Source organism: Lemur catta, chromosome 13 (assembly GCF_020740605.2).
Source record: "Lemur catta isolate mLemCat1 chromosome 13, mLemCat1.pri, whole genome shotgun sequence".
NCBI classification, from domain to species: Eukaryota; Metazoa; Chordata; class Mammalia; order Primates; family Lemuridae; genus Lemur; species Lemur catta.
In genome coordinates, this window is record NC_059140.1 from 9,046,938 (window position 1) to 9,063,773 (window position 16,836).

Below are 16,836 nucleotides of genomic sequence, written 5' to 3' on the forward strand. Positions count from 1 at the left end.
AAGTTGCAGCTGAAGGGACTTCAGGCTCCACTGTGGCTGAGAAAGAGTCTGAATCAAGGCTGAGAGCAATTAATTTTTTGTTCAATTATTATTATTATTTTTTTTTTTTGAGACAGAGTCCCACTCTGTTGCCTGGGCTAGAGTGCTGTGGCATCAGCCTAGCTCACAGCGACCTCCAACTCCTGGTCTTCAGTGATCCTCCTGCCTCAGGGAGGGACTAAAGGTGCATACCATGATGTGCCCCTAATTTTTTCTTTCTATTTTTAGTAGAGACAGTGTCTCGCTCTTGCTCAGGCTGGTCTCGAACTCCTGAGCTCAAGTGATCCTCTTGCCTTGGTCTCCCAGAGTGCTAGGATTATAGGTATGAGCCTTGCCTTGCTGTCCTCTGAGTTTGAAGGTGGCAGATAGGATGATTCTGGGTGCAGTTGAGGGGGAAGAGGCTCACCCCACCTAGTGAGCGAGAGGAAGGCTGCTGTGAATGGCAGGGCTTGTCCACAAGGGGGATCAGGTTCCCATTTGATGGGCACCAATCAATGTATCAGACTCACCTACACAGCTGGAAAGGGAGGACAAAGACACAATTGATGTGTTCCAGCAACAGACAGGAGTGTCTACTAAGAACAAACCTCCTGATTTACCCCAGACCTCTGCTCCTACAGACCCAGCAGACATTCTCATGTGGAAAACTGCAGTATTGTTCTAGCACATCCTGGTGGTTAAGTGTCCTTTTCTCTAGTTTTTCACTTTCCCCTGCCCCATTCTTTTATCGTACATAAAGGATCTAGTGTAGGTGCACAAGCTGTATTTTTTTTTTTTTTTTGCTTGTTTGTTTGTACTAAATGGCCAGTAATCTGTGTCGATGGGCATGCAGTGGAGATGGGGTGAAGAAAGCACTGGTTCTGTGCAGGGACTCCCTTTCTCGACCAGGGGCAGCTTCCTCAGCTCTTACCTCTGTATTCCAGGACTTAATTTTAACAATGTAGAGGATGTTAGAAAAGGCATAAAGGCCTGGGCAAAGGGGCTGTGAGAAAGGCGGATATCTGGCAGTCCTGCAAATAGAGCTTGGGATATGATTGTTATCAGCCAGCTGCATACAGCAGGCTTTGGAATGCATGGGAGTGTGATTGATATTGGGTCTCTGCCCTTTTCTTTATGGCCTTAAGGAACAAGGAAAAAACAAGATAATTATAAGTTTAGTATATCACTAAATAGACTTGTTTAAAACAATGTGCTTACTACAATACAGAGATTTGGAGAGGTTCTAGAGCTCTTTGAAATGAAAAGAGTCTCTCCTCCTCCTTCAGCCGAGATTGTGGTCTGGAGCATTCTTCATTGCACCGTGTCACTCATAGAGACACTGGCTGATGTCTACAAACAACCCAAAAAAACCCCCACAGTAATCCTGCATACACTGTTGAATTGGAGAATTTTAATGTTTATTTATATATCATTGTAAAACCAAGGATAATTTCATAACTTTTTTTCTATGTAGCTGTTAGATATAGAGAAAATCTGTCTTTAAATAGGGATAAATGATACTTAAAAAAAAAAAAAGAATGAATCCTAGATACTTCATCTGGTGGTTTAAAGACGCATCTTTGGTAAAATGAAATAAGTAAAATATAAATATAAAAGTGAAAACATGCAGTGAAGTTTCTCTTGCCTTCAAGTGTATTGTACCAAAAATGAGGAAGGAGGGCTTCTGTCTGCGGGGAAGTTCTAAACTCTCCTGGGACCCCAGGAACCACCAGTGCTTTCCAAGGGCTCTCCCCCTCCTCCACCTTCTACCCCAGCAGGGTGTTCTCATAGGATTTCCGAGTCCTGGACCAGGAAGTGTATGGAGGGAGAGAGGTTGTCTGTCTCATACCTGGGCTGAACTCCCTGGCCTAGGACCATGTAAAAGAATATTTCCAGGGTCGGCCGGGCATGGTGGCTCATGCCTGTAATGCTAGCACTCTGGGAGGCTGAGGCGGGTGGATCGTTTGAGCTCAGGAGTTCGAGACCAGCCTGAGCAAGAGTGAGACCCCCGTCTCTACTAAAAATAGAAAGAAATTATATGGACAGCTAAAAATATATAGAAAAATTAGCTGGGCATGGTGGCACATGCCTGTAGTCCCAGCTACTCGGGTGACTGAGGCAGGAGGATTGCTTGAGTCCAGGAGTTTTAGGTTGCCGTGAGCGAGGCTGATGCCATGGCACTCTAGCCTGGGCAACAGAGTGAGACTCTGTCTCAGAAAAAAAAAAAAAAAAGAATATTTCCAGGGTCCCCTTAAGCTTCCTTGTTAAGACCTCCCAGAAAAATTATATGGGTAAATTGTTCTTGGGAGTCAACCCATGGGTGATACCAAATGACACTGCATCCTGGATGGAGGGCAGCCATCTATTGCAACTGCAAAGTACAGTAACGTTGTATCAGCTGGCAGAGGCAGAGCCTAGGACATCCTCCTTGATGCTAGAACAGATTAGAAGGGTGAGGCTCACCTGCTCTTGACTGCTATGGTCAGGGTCCGGTGAGAAGTGCAGGAGGTCAGAAAAGGGTTGTACTGCGTAACAAGCTGGAGGGTGTGACAGGGGACTACAGAGAGAACCTGTGAAGTAACATGGAAGTTCCACTTCATGGAAAAATACAACTTGTTTTCCTCAAAAGTTAAAAAGGAAAAAAAGAAGTCTGCAGACCCTCTATTTCTATTAAAAAAGAAAAAAAGACAGCCTATAACAAAATCCTAATTAGGGAGTGGATGTCACATCTGTGCTTTTAAGCAATGATTCGATGAAAACTGCTGCCAGTAAATTATTCCAATTTGGTACAGGGCCTCATAAAATTATGCATATAATAACATTATGTGTACTCTTGTCACAGACATGTGAGAAATGCAATTTCTATGTATCACATGAGAAGAAGAAAACCTACCCAGATTGAATCCGGATGGACCTGATCACTCCTAGAGCAAAATACACTCACGTAGATTAAAATGTTGCTCATGGTGTGTGTGTGTGTGTGTGTGTGTGTGTGTGTGTGTATCTGTAATGTTTTGTGCTTGCCGTCGAATACTAGAAAAGCTGCCTGCTTGAACTAGAGGAAGTGCTATGAGGCTAAATAAAATAATGTCCTATGGAGCCTCAGAATCCTCCTAGCTGGCAGTTCCGTCTCCAACTTCTGGTTTCAGGCTCAGCTCTTGTGAGAGTGTCTGGCCAGCAGAGCCAGTGTACTGGGTTGGGGACATCGTGAAGTGTGCCAAGTCCTTTTTGGAGGGCCAGCCACTAGTTGGGGAGAATTCTTCAAAAGAACACATCCCAGGCTTGGCACAGTGGCTCATGACTGTAATCCTAGCACTTTGGGACGCAGAGGCAGGAGGATTGCTTGAAGCCAGGAGTTTGAGATCAGCTTGAGAAAGGGCAAGACCCCACGTCTACAAAAAATAGCAAAAAAAAAAAAAAAAGAAAAGAAAAGAAAAGAAAATTAGCCAGACATGGTGGTGCATGCCTGTAGTCTCAGCTACCCAGGAGGCTAGGACAGGCAGATCACTTGAGCCCAGGAATTTGAGGTTGCAGTGAGCTATGATGATATCACTGCACTCTAGCCCTGGGGACAGACCTAGATTCTGCCCTCCCCCCAACCCCCGCCAAAAGGAAGGTGGCTTATGGTGGCTCACACCTATAATCCTAGCATCCTAGCACTCTGGGAGGCCAAGGTGGGAGAATCTCTTGAGCTCAGGAGTTCAAGACTAGGCTGAGCAAGAGGGAGACCCCAACTCTACTAAACATAGAAAAAATTAGCTGGTGTGGTGGTGTGGACCTGTAGTTTCAGATGCTTGGGAGGTTCTGGGAGGAGGATCATGTGGGCCCACAAGTTTGAGGCTTCAGTGAGTTAGGCCGATGCCATGGCACTCTAGCCTGGGTGAGAGATCTAGACTCTGCCTCAAAAAAAAAAAAAAAATCCCCATCCACAAGCAGGAGCTAAGTCCTGATTTAGGCTCCAATGTTAAAGTGGCTGCTTCTCAACCTTATGCTTCCTTCTCCGTTTGAAGGTGGTCACCAGGTGGTGGCCAAACATCAATAGCACCAGGACTAAAACAGGTTGCAAGTTTTAGTTTATCTTTTTTTGACAAATAATAATTTTGTATCTTTATGGGGTAAAATGTGATGTTTTGATATGTGTACACATCATGGAAAATTTTAATAAAGCTAATTACCATATTTGTTACCTTTCCAATTCATCTTTTTTGTGGTAAGGATATTACAATTCTAGTTTTGGAATTTTTAAATATGCAATACATTATTATTAACTCCGGTCACCGTGCAGTGCAATAGATCACTTATTCCTCCAGTCTAATTGAAAGTTTATATTCTTTATTTTTTTTTTTTTACTTTTTTTATTTTTATTTTTTGAGCTGTTCATATAATTTCTTTCTATTTTTTGTAGAGACAGGGGTCTCGCTCTTGCTCAGGCTGGTCTCAAACTCCTGAGTTCAAACAATCCACCCACCTCGGCCTCCCAGAGTGCTAGGATTACAGGCATGAGCCACCATGCCAGGCCTGAAAGTTTGTATTCTTCCATGAACATCTTCCCTTTACCCATCTGTCCCTCCCCCCTGCCCCAGACTGTGGTAACCACCTTTCTAGTCTTGCTTCTCTGTTTCTGTGAGGTCTACCTTTTTGATTCCACATATAAGTGATGAAACCACGCTAATGAAAAGCAAACATTAACCTCTAAATAAAATACAGACTTTCAAGAGAAACACAGCTAAGCACTAACCAGCTCCCCCTCTCGCCTGCCTCCTTGCAGTTACTTACAGCTTGCCCTTTAGCCCTTCTCCTTATAGTTGCTTTCTGCCTAGAAGTCAAGTACACCCTGTCACAAGGTGCTAACTTCTTTTCATTCTCTCTATAAGATGACACATTTAATGTTAAAAAACCTAAAATTTCCAATTGAGACATTTTTGAGATCCTGAATTCTTATGGGTCTGCTGACACCAGCCAGTATGAAGACCCCTCTGAGGAACTGACTCAGTGCACCAATGCAGTTTCCACACCTCAAGATTTCGTTTCCCACACCCAAAAAATCAGCCATCCCAACCCCTTGGCACCTTACCCACCAAAACTCCCTCAAAAATCCCAGTCCAACACACCTTTGGGAGGCATATGTGAGGTTGTCTCCCACCTCCTCATTTGGCAGCCACCAAATTATTAAACTCTCTGCAGCAACAACTGCTGTTTCAGTATATTGGTTGGTTACTGCACAATGGACAAGAACCTGGTGGGCCCATAATAGTGAGATCCACACTATTTGTCATTCTGTGCCTGGCTTACATCACTTAACATAATATATTCCAGTTCCACCCATGTTGTCACAAGTGATAGAATTTTCTTCTTTTTTAAGGCTTGATAGTATTCCATTGTGCATATAAACCACACTTCTTTATCCATTTATCTGTTGATGGACACTTAGGTTGCTTGCATATCTTGACTATTGTGAATAATGCTGAAATGAATGTGGGAGTGCAGATATATCTTCAACATAATGATTTGCATTCCTTTAGATATATACCCAAGAGTGGAATTGTGATATTATAAAGTACTTTTATTTTTAGTCTTTTGAAGAATGTCCACACCATCTTCCAGAATGGTTGTACTACTTTACATTCCCACCAATGGTGTACAGGTGTTCCCTTTTGTCCACATTCTTGCCAACACTTATCATTGGTCTTTTGGATGAGTCATTCTAACAGGGCTTAGATGATATCATTGACACTGCTGGCCTCTTATCTCAGCTAAGTGGTCAGAATGTTGTATTTAAAGCCTGAAAATGGCCTCAGTCTCTCCAGTTCAACACCATTTCTCATTGCATTAGCAACATTTCATACTATTTATCAGCACTCACAGAGCCCTGTGTGAGATGACACGGAGTGGGGAGAGCAGAGAGCAAGCTGTAGCCGTAGCACAGGCAGAGAAGGAGAAAGGCTGTGATGCACGTGCAGCCAGGAAATGGAAGAGAGAGAAAGGGACTGGAGAGAATTAGCAAAGGAAGCAAGAGGAATTCCTCTTTCTAAACTCACAGAAAGTCACTTGTGCAACCTAGAACAGGTGTCCTCGCTCCACATGTAGAAGCAGTGCCACTTCTTCATCTGGATGTTTCAGTCTCTTACCCAGAGCTATGGTCCTACAATCTTACTCCAGTAAGACCACTTACTAGCCGTATCCCCCCAACCTTCAAGGAGGAGCATAGGTTGAAGTTAAGATGATCACCCACAGCCAATGATTTAATCAATCATGTCTGCCTAAGGAGGCTTCAATAAATATCCAAAAGGACTGGGTTCCTAGAGCTTCTGGAGAGTTGGATACATGCAGGTTTCTGGAAGGTGGGGTGCCCACACCAAGAGAGGGCACTGAAGTTCCAGGTAATGGTGTCAGAATGAAACTGAATTATAGAGCACCCAGGTGTTGTCTGCTGCACTGTTGGTTCATGGGGAGAAATCCCCAAACATTTTGGTGACATACATACACATTTCTGTTTTATTCTATCCAGGCCCAGCCATGGTGTTTGTGAATATCTCTGGCCAATTCTAACATCCTTTAAAATATTTGACAAACCTGGGGGTATTGATTTGAAATCTTTCTTCCTTTTTCATGTAGGCATTTACTGCTATAAATTACTAGCTCAGCACTATTTTTTCTGCATCCCAATTTTTTATGATGAATTTTTATTTTCATTCATCTCAAAATTTTTTTTCTAATTGTTTTTTGATTTCTTCTTTGACAAAGTTGTTGCTTAGGATTTCATGTTTAATGTTTATCAAATTTCTAGCAGTCATTAATTTTTAATTTCTTTTTATTGTGGTCAGAGAATCTTTTTTGTGTTTGTAAAATTCTTTTATTTTTATTGTTGTTTATATAAAGCCTAGAATATAGTCTATCCTGGAAAATGTTCCATGTGCACTTAAGAAGTATATATATTCTGCTCTTTCAGGGTAGAGTATCCTATACATGTCTGCTAGGCCTAGTTAATATACAGATCAAGTCTTCTATTTTCTGATTGATCTTTTTTTTATCCATTATTGAAAGTACAATATTTTCATTGCACTCTGGGAAGCCAAGGTGGGAGGATTGCTCAAGGTCAGGAGTTTGAGACCAGCCTGAGCAAGAGCGAGACCTCTGTCTCTACTAAAAATAGAAAGAAATGATCCAGACAGCTAAAAATATACATAGAAAAAATTAGCTGGGCATGGTGGTGCATGCCTGTAGTCTCAGCTACTCGGGAGGCTGAGGCAGGAGGATTGCTTGAGTCCACAAATTTGAGGTTGCTGTGAGCTAGGCTGACGCCATGGCACTCACTCTAGCCCAGGCAACAGAGTGAGATTCTGTCTCAAAAAAAAAAAAAAAAAAAAGAAAGAAAAAAGAAAAGAAAAGAAAAGAAAAGAAACTGCAATTAAGTTTCTAACCCTCATTGTTGGATGATTTATTTTTCCTTTCAGTTTTGTTGGTTTTTGGCCCGTGTATTTTTTGTTCTTTTGTTAGGTGAATTTATATTTATACTTGTTACATATGAATATATTATATATAGCATATATATGAGTTTCTGATAAGCTTCAAAACATTTTATTTAGATCTAGCTGCCCTAAGAATAAAATGTAAATTTAGAATTCATCAACACATAAAATCTTCCTTGAAAAATCACACCATTCAGTTTAGTGGAACTCAATTAAAAAGTTACAACTTACTTTAATATAAAATTTAACCCTCCAGCCTGAGCAAGAGCGAGACACCGTCTCTACTAAAAATAGAAAGAAATGATTTGGACAGCTAAAAATATATAGAAAAATTAGCTGGGCATGGTGGCACATGCCTGTAGTCCAGCTACTGGGGATGCTGAGGCAGAAGGATTGCTTGAGCCCAGGAGTTTGAGGTTGCTGTGAGCTAGGCTGATGCCACGGCACTCTAGCCCTGGCAACAGAGTGAGATTCTGTCTCAAAATAATAATAATAATAATAATAATAATAACCCTGCCTTTAATTGCTTCTTTAGTTTTGATGCAAAAATATGAAAACAAATACAACAGTGTATTTCAATGCTATAGCTTTATGCAAATGAGTTCATCTATGCTTCCTATACATGTTGTGGAGTTTTCCCTGACATAAAAACTGTCAGGTTCAATTTACTCTTTTTCTCTATACTGAAAGCTGCAGAAATACAGCTTTAAATTCCAAGACAATTTAGTTTAAGCTTTCAAAACTAAAAACAAAGAAATTCACTTCCAACGCTCTTAGTTCACAATTTTGGTTGTGATCCTCTGTGCAAATGTTTCAGGTCAGGCATACAACGTGTAATTTGTACAAAATAACTCCAGCCAGGATAAGACTTTGGAAACTCTATCTTAAAAGCAATGATTTGTTTTATAAAATAGGGCTGTCTGAAAAGTAGTCAGCCATGCATGTCTCTATTTTTCATATTACATAGCTGGATGCTTTCTGGGCAGCCCTCGTACACCATCATTTTCTCCCAGAATATCTGTTTAAACAGCCAATTGGCTAAGACCCTGTGAAAGGTGTGTTCACAGAAAGGTCATTTTCTAAGCTAACAGATACAGCTAATAAAAGACAATAACAGACAAAATGCACTCTTTTCTGTTATTTATTTTTAATAGTAAGCAGCTTTAGTAAAATAACTTTAGAAAATTATAAAAATGTTTTTTATTTTTATTTTTTGTTGAGACAGAGTCTCACTCTGTTGCCCAGGCTAGAGTGCCGTGGCATCAGCCTATCTCACGGCAACCTCAAACTCCTGGGCTCAAGCAATCCTCCTGCCTCAGCCTCCCGAGCAGCTGGGACTACAGGCATGCACCACCATGCCCGGCTAATTTTTTCTATATATTTTTAGCTGTTCAGATCATTTCTTTCTATTTTTAGTAGAGATGGGGTCTTGCTCTTGCTTAGGCTGGTCTCGAACTCCCGAGCTCAAATGATCCGCCCGCCTCGGCCTCCCAGAGTGCTAGGAATAAAAATGTTTTTAAACAGTACTGTCTGAAAGAAGTTTGATAACAAGTATCCAAGGCATGATTGCTATTCTCTTGTATATAATTGAAAGATGTAGCTTTGTAAAAATAACAAGAAAATACCTTATCCCACATAGGAAAATACCTAATGCTACAATTTCCCCCATAACAGTTAAAGATCGATCCTATAATTAACAAGCATTCTGCAGTTCTCTTTTGCACAATTTCTGAAAAGAGCTAGATGGATGGAAAAGAGATGTAAACCTCTCTCTTTCAAAATTGTTTTTTGAGAATCTGTTTTTACAGAGTTGCTAAGTAAACAGCAGAAGTAAACAGCCTCAACCACATCTCCAGGACAGAGTCACATCTCTTGTGATAATCCTGTCAACAACAAAAAAGCCAAATTCTGTAAAATAATTTTAAAGAGATTTACTCTGAGCCAAATTTGAGGACCTTGACCCAGAGCCACGCCCAAGAAGCCTTGAGCAAGTGGACTCACTGTGGCTGGGTTACAGTTTGGTTTTATACATTTCAGAGAGGCAGAGGTTACAGATAAAGTCATAAATCAATACGTGGGAGGCATGGATTGGTTTGGCCCGAAAAGGTGGGCCATCTCAAAGTTGGGGCTTATAGGTTCTAGGTGGGTTTAAAGATTCTTTGACTTGTAATTGGCTAAAGACAGAAAGATGTGTCTAAAGGCTTGAAATATTTTAACATAAGGAGCTGTTAATCAGAGACAAGCCACCGGACATAGGTTTGTTGTGTAAATTGAGGACCTGCAGGGACTTGCATTCTCTTAGGCCTGTTAATGGGTTACAAAGGATGTCCCCAAGAAGGGAGGGGGGCATGAGAAGGCATGTCTGACCTTCCTCCCCCTGGCAGGCAATTTAGTTTTAGGATATTCCTTTGGCCACAGGGGGTCCATTCAGTAAGCCAGCGGAGGGGTGAGCCTTAAAATTTTATTTGAGTTCACAATCCCTTCTCCAATTAAAGGCAGGAAACCAAGTCTTGAACTTTGGACATCCTTGCAGTTTTGTTATCTACCTGCTGCTGCTTTAGTTATCAACTGACAGGACAGCCATCACTATATTTTTTTCTCTTCATCCCCCTTAAAATCAGTGAGCCACTTGTCCTCCATGCTGACATCTCTTTTCTCTTTCTTTGGGGTGCCACACTGTCTCCCTGCTCTCTTTCCCCCTTTACCTTCTCTCTTTCTCTCTCTTTCTCCACTTTTCTCTCTCTGTCTCAGTCTCTCTCCCTCCTCTAAAGAGATAAAATAAAGTTGTTTTTTTTTTTTTTTTGCCTTTGGGGTCTTCTTCATAAATTCTTTGCCTAGGCCAATGTCTGTAAGAGTTTTCCCCACATTTTCTTCTAGAATTCTAATAGTTTCACACTTTAGGTTTAAGTCTGTTATCTACCATGAGCTGATTTTTGTGAGAGGTGAAAGGTGTGAGTCCTGTTTCAGTCTTCTACATGTGGGTATCCAGTTTTCCCAGCACTGTTTATTGAATAAGGGTTCTTTTCCCCAGAGTATGTTTTTGTCTCCTTGGTCAAAGATTAGATGGGTATATGAGGATGGTTTTATATCTGGAATTTCAGTTCTGTTCCACTGGTCTGTGTCCCTGTTCTTATGCCAATACCAAGCTGTTTTAATAATCACAGCCTTGTAGTATAGTTCGAAGTCTGGTAAATGAATGTCTTCCATTTTGTTCTTATTGCCTAAAATTGCTCTTGCTAAACATGGTCTTCTCTGGTTCCATACAAAGTGTAAAATTATTTTTTCTGTATCTGTGAAACTTGATGTTGGTAATTTAATAGGGATTGCATTGGATCTGTAAATCACTTTGGGTAGTAAAGACATTTTAATAATGTTCATGCTTCCAATCCATGAGCATGGTATGGTTTTCCACCTGTTTACATCCTCTGCTATTTTCTTCCTCAGGGTTTCATAGTTCTCCCTGTAGCGGTCTTTTACCTCCTTATCTATGTTTTCTCTTGAAAGCATTTAATCTCTTCCTTGGTTAATGTCATTCTTCTTTGTTATCAGTTCACCTGATCTGTCATTTGAACTATATCTCTATTCCCTTTAGTGATTCATATTTAAAAAAGCAACAACTAGCTTTAGATACCTCCGGAAAAACTATTTGGTTTGTTTCCAGAGGGAGAAACAATGAGCGGAAAGTTTTTTTTCTGATTGCTCCCTGCTGTGGTGCACAAATGCAATAAGATTTTTCTCACTTAATTTGTCCTTTCTTATCTTTGTACTCACTGGGGGTATTGTAAACTCAATTGGTTTTTCTTTAGCATATTTGTGTTAAGTTTGTATATCAGTGAAGAAAAAAAGGTCTCAGTTTTTTGATTCAACCATCATGATGTTCTCAACTTAGTATCATTTTTTTTTTTGAGACCAAGTCTCACCCTGTTCTCCGGGCTAGAGTGCCGTGGCATCAGCTTAACTCACACCAACCCCAAACTCCTGGGCTCAAGCAATCCTTCTGCCTCAGCCTCCCAAGTAGCTGGGACTACAGGCATGCGCCATCATGCCCAGCTAGTTTTTTCTATATATTTTTTAATTGTCCAGCTAACTTCTTTCTATTTTTAGTAGAGATGGGGTCTCGCTCTTGCTCAGGCTGGTCTCGAACTCCTGAGCTCAAACAATCCACCCTCCTTGGCTTCCCAGAGTGTTAGGATTACAAGCGTGAGCCACCATGCCCAACCTCAACTTAGTATCATTTTGCATATTTTTGTTGTAAAGTATATTCCCCTGTATAGTAATTGGAATTTTAAATATGTTTGATATCTTTCAGATATATTTTCTCATTACACCCAACCTCTGTGGAAAAAGCAGTGCATAGAAGCTCCATTCCAAAAAGTGATATTGGGAATATTTGGGAGCTGTGGCCTTGAAAATATACACTTAAAGAAAAACTGGCCAAGTCAGGATGAGTTTGAAGGGCAGAATGGATGTTATCATGAACATAAAAAATGTAGGACAACTAACTATAATGATAACATCCCTGATAGAAAGGGTCAAAAATCAAGAACAGTTTGGAAAAAAATCTCCATGTATATCAGTTACTTTTGCTGAAGCACAAGGTTCTGTAAGTAAAAATAAACATCAACTTTTGGAACATAAATGTTATCTAAAAGAAAATTTGGAAAATTTAAATAGTGCCCTAGGTCTTATTCACAATAATGATTTGGATCAAGTAAAAGGTAGAATTGCATTAAATGTTGAGTCAAATATTTCTGAAGATCTGAGATTTGATAATGAAGGGAATGTTTTTATATGTGATCAATTTGATGGATCATTTGTTACAAGTTCATTATACTTCCACCAAAAATATGCCAAAATCTACAACTTTGATCACTACAAGGTCTTACCCATTCATCATTGCTTAAGCAACATCAGGGAAGAGATAATTGGCAAAGACGTAATACCTATAACAATACATTAATGTCCTTTAGCCAGGATACTACCCTAAATTATTACCAGGATGTTTATACTGGAGACAAAAAATTTCAATACCATAAATCTGAGAAAACTTATAACTGAGGTTCTAGCTCTAGAAAACATCAGAAAACTCATTTTCCATAGAACCATTACAAATTCAAAAAATGTGAGAAAGTCTTTCATTTACAGTCAAAGCTTTTTTTCTATCATTGTGTTCAAATTCAACAGAAATCTTATGAATGTAATAAATCTTTAGAAGCTTTTACCCAGTCATCAAATCATAGTCAGCATCAAGGAATCCATTTTGGAGTAAACTCATACATATATAATAAATGTGAGAAAGTCTTTAGTCAATCATCAAATCTAAAAAAAATATGAGATAATTCATATTGAAGAGAAACCCCACAAATGTAGTATATGTGGCAAGGCCTTTACCCATAGTTCATATCTTACTCAACATCAGAGAACTCATACTGCAGAAAAACCTTACAAATGTGAAGCATGCAGTAAATCTTTTACTCAGTGTTCAAGTCTTATTCATCATCAGAAAATTCACACTGGAAAGAAAAATTACAAATGTAATGAATGTGGCAAAGCCTTTTATCATAATGCACAACTTACTCAACATCAGAGAATTCATACTTTAGTGAAACCCTACAAATGTACAGAATGTGGCAAAGCCTTCAACTGCTGTTCACATGTTACAAGGCATCAGAGAATTCATTCTGGAGAAAAACCCTACAAATGTAAAGCATGCAGTAAATCTTTTACTCATTATTCAAGTTTTATTCATCATCAGACAGTTCATACTGGAGATAAACCCTACAAATGTAAAGAATTTGGCAAAGCCCTTAGGTATAATTCACGTCTTCCAGAGCACCAGAGAATTCATACTGGAGAATAACCCTACAAATGTAAAGAATGTGGCAAAGCCTTTAGCTATAATTCATATCTTACAGAGCACCAGAGAATTCATACTGGAGAAAAACCCTACATATGTAAACTATGCAATAAATCTTTTGGTTATCATTCAAGTCTTATTAATCATCAGAAAATTCATACTGGAGAGAAATCCTAGAAATGTAAACAATGTGGCAAAACCGTTAAGTATAAATCATGTTTTACTAAGCACTAGAGAATTCATCCTTGAGAAAAACGTTAGAAATGTAGAGCATGCAGTAAATCTTACACTCATCCTTCAAGTCTTATTCAGCGTCAGAGATTTCATACTGGAGAGAAGTCTTACAAATGTGAAGAATGTGGCAAAGCCTTTTCCCATAGTTCCAATCTTAACATAAAAGAATTCATAGTAGAAAAACTCTATAGATGTAATAAATAAGCATTTTATCAAAAAATCAAAAACTTAGAAATCACAAGAAATATCATAGAGAGAGAAACTTTACAGATGGTAAGCAAAATATTTAATCAAAATTCATCTAATTGTATCAAGGGAGTCACAGAAAAAAAAGACTAAAGCAGATTGTTGTACTTTTTCAGGCTTATATCAGTTTTCTGGAAAGTAGGTGGAATGGTGGATGAATCAAATTCTGTGGGAATAGCTTTAAAATATTAGTGTTCAGAATAAAAGAGAGAAAGATGCCTGTGGGAAACTGTTCTAGGAAGAATCAACATGATGTGTCCTGTGGTTAAACACAGAACCCCAGTTTCCCTAAATACAAAGTATAATCCCAGCTTAGGTTAGATCAACTGTACACAGGTGACCTTCCATGGAAGCTGAGTCACAGGTGGCAGGGACCACCCTTATTTCAACTCAGTCGATCAATGTTTCTATTCATGCCATCCCAACTCTGTTTGAGGTACTGAGAAAGGTGGAAGAGGAGTTCGCCAGTCAGTTGCTTTGAGCATTTTAACCTGAAACATTTCACCCAGTTTTTAGGCTAGAACTCCCCATTATTTTTTACAGCACATCTTCTCCTTCCACCCATAGTGTCTACAGTGGAAAATGAATTGAGAATTTTGGAAATAAGTATAACAAAGCTGGGTTTCAGGTTATATTTATGCATTTAATGTTGGCACAATTGAAATAGAATAATACATTTCCTTCTGTAGGTACTAATTTCTGTTCAGCTGTATAAAGAAAAGACTGTTGTACAGTATAAAATATGTGTATTTTGTATTTTTCACATGATGAATAGGTAGCAGTCCAGGACTGATGATATAGTGCAATGACTTTATGGGGTACTATTTTGTTTCCATTTACCCTCTCTGATATTGTCCGTACTTAGTCGATGTGCTCATGCTTACTCAAGTTGGCTGCTCCACCTTCCAGTATGAGACCACATTCCAAACAGCAACAAAGAGTACATGTGAATGTGATAGAATATAGGGAATTTTATTGGAAAGCATTACTTTTAAATTTAGAAAGGCCATGCTCTCTTAGCATTTCTCTCTCTATCTCATTGACTGAAATTGTGATATTGACTTTATGCAGAAAAATCTCCGAGACACAAGAGGACATGTGAGAACATAATTGGGAATGATCAGTTTTACTTAGTTTGTTAGTTAGTCCATTTATGTTGCTATGAAGCAATACCTGAGTCTGGGTAATTTACTAAAAAAAGGTGTATTTGGCTCATAGTTCTCCATACTTTACAATAAAATGGCAATATCTACTTCTGGTGAAGGCTTCAGGAACCTTCCACCCTCAGGAGAAGAAAAAGAGGAACAGAGATTACAGGGCAAAACACAGAGGAGGGAGGTTTCAATCCTTTTATAACCAGATTTCATGGGAACTCAGAGAACTCACTCAATTCTGCAAGAATGGCCTGAAGCCATTTATGAGGGATTCTTTTCCCCATGACCAAAACAGTCCTCTAGGCCCTATCACAATATTGGGCACCAAATTTCAAAATGAGATTTGGAGGGGACAAATATCAGTATTATAATAAACTGTATTACAAGATGTGACGAAGTGACTATCACACTGGAAAAGGGTTTTGTAAGAAACCCCTACATTTTAGAACATATATATCACATTAATAAGATTCAATTGTATTCTAATGCTGTGTTTATTTTTGTGCTTATTAGTTTATGGCATGCTTGAAGAGGTGTTTAATCATTTTATTTTTATTTGTGACTTTATGAGGAAAATATCAAACATAATATACTAGGAAGAATGTTATATTCAACTCCATTATCAAATGTAATGTCTGATAGTCTTTTAGTAAATGTGTTTCATATATTATTTGATGAAATGCTAAATCAATTACAATTTGTTTCAAATTGTATTATCCTGCTGCAAGACATGAGTGCAAGTGGCTTGGTTGGGAAGTAATTCCAGGAAGCACAAGAAGGGCAGTGAGGAAGGTGCAATAGGAAGAAAAAGAAGCCAATAAAGGCTACATTTTCAATCAGATTTATTTTTTCATAAATTTTCTTAAGTTTTGAGTCACAACTCATATTATGACAGGCCTTTGGTGTATTCCTAGAGTGATCTATCCACTAACTCAGGGATAAGCTATGACTTGGATGCTGCTGTGGTTGTTAAATTCAGCATGCATCTGAATCACCTAGAAGGCTTGTGCTGTCATGGATTGTTGGACAACTCCTTCATGTTATTTATTTAGTGGTTCTGGTCTGCAGCCAAAGAATGTGCTTTTATTGCAAGTTCTCAGGTTTTTCCAATGCTGCTTGTCCAGTGAACACACCTGGAAAACCAATGTCTGGGTGCACATTTATAATTGTCTTCTCTAGTAAGGATATTGGTTCATAGGCAGTGCAGTCAGACATGAGAGTATACATGAACGGTTTTAGGTGCATTCTGGTCTTTTTTATCCAGATCTGAAAGGGGTTCATATGTGCATTTCCTCTGTGGTTTCAACTTGGGGGCCTGAGTGCTGTGCCTGGTCCATATGGATCAGTGAAATATTCACTCAGAATACAAGTGTGTGGCCTAAGCTGGTCCAAATGTATGGTCTGTTTGAGTGCACTGGATGAACTCCGAACTCTGAGAGGGGAGAGAATTCAAGAATAGGGTCCTTTTGTGGGGGAGGGTGAATATTTTACCAGAATTTGTCCTGTTGCTTTTGGGGCTATGTGGGGGAGATACAGGAAAGCTGGTGTTGGTGGCACTGAAGGTTTGGGTATATGGAGTTACACCCAGACCTGCAAGTCTGCCCTAATTTTTCTGAACACTGCTCATCACACATAGGTGAACTGTCTCAGTATTTTCTATAGTTAGCAAAATTTTATCCAGGGGACTTTTTTTGTTGTGTTTTTTTTTGCCATTTCAGGAAAGATGTGGTTTGTAGTATCGGCTTCCTGTGTTCTTGAAACCTCCTACAGCATTCCTCTCCTATTTTACCAGCTTTAAAATTCTCTTTCAATGGATACAGTCACGAATATATCATGAAGATCTTTACTGTACATTTCT

The 16,836-nt window shown here is 39.3% G+C and overlaps 1 protein-coding gene across 1 annotated transcript in view; it reads left to right on the plus strand.

Annotated features, from left to right (window-relative positions):
* The window catches only part of LOC123649037 (putative protein ZNF720), a gene marked incomplete at its 5' end in the record, with an annotated part of 137,698 nt that extends 124,351 nt beyond the window's left edge, over positions 1 to 13,347 (plus strand). Inside the window, 2 exons of the mRNA XM_045566976.1 lie at positions 11,797 to 11,935; positions 13,152 to 13,347. Of these exons, the coding sequence (XP_045422932.1) occupies positions 11,797 to 11,935; positions 13,152 to 13,347 (335 nt within the window). The remainder of the gene's footprint in view (positions 1 to 11,796; positions 11,936 to 13,151) is intronic.
* Positions 13,348 to 16,836: the final 3,489 nt, after the last annotated feature.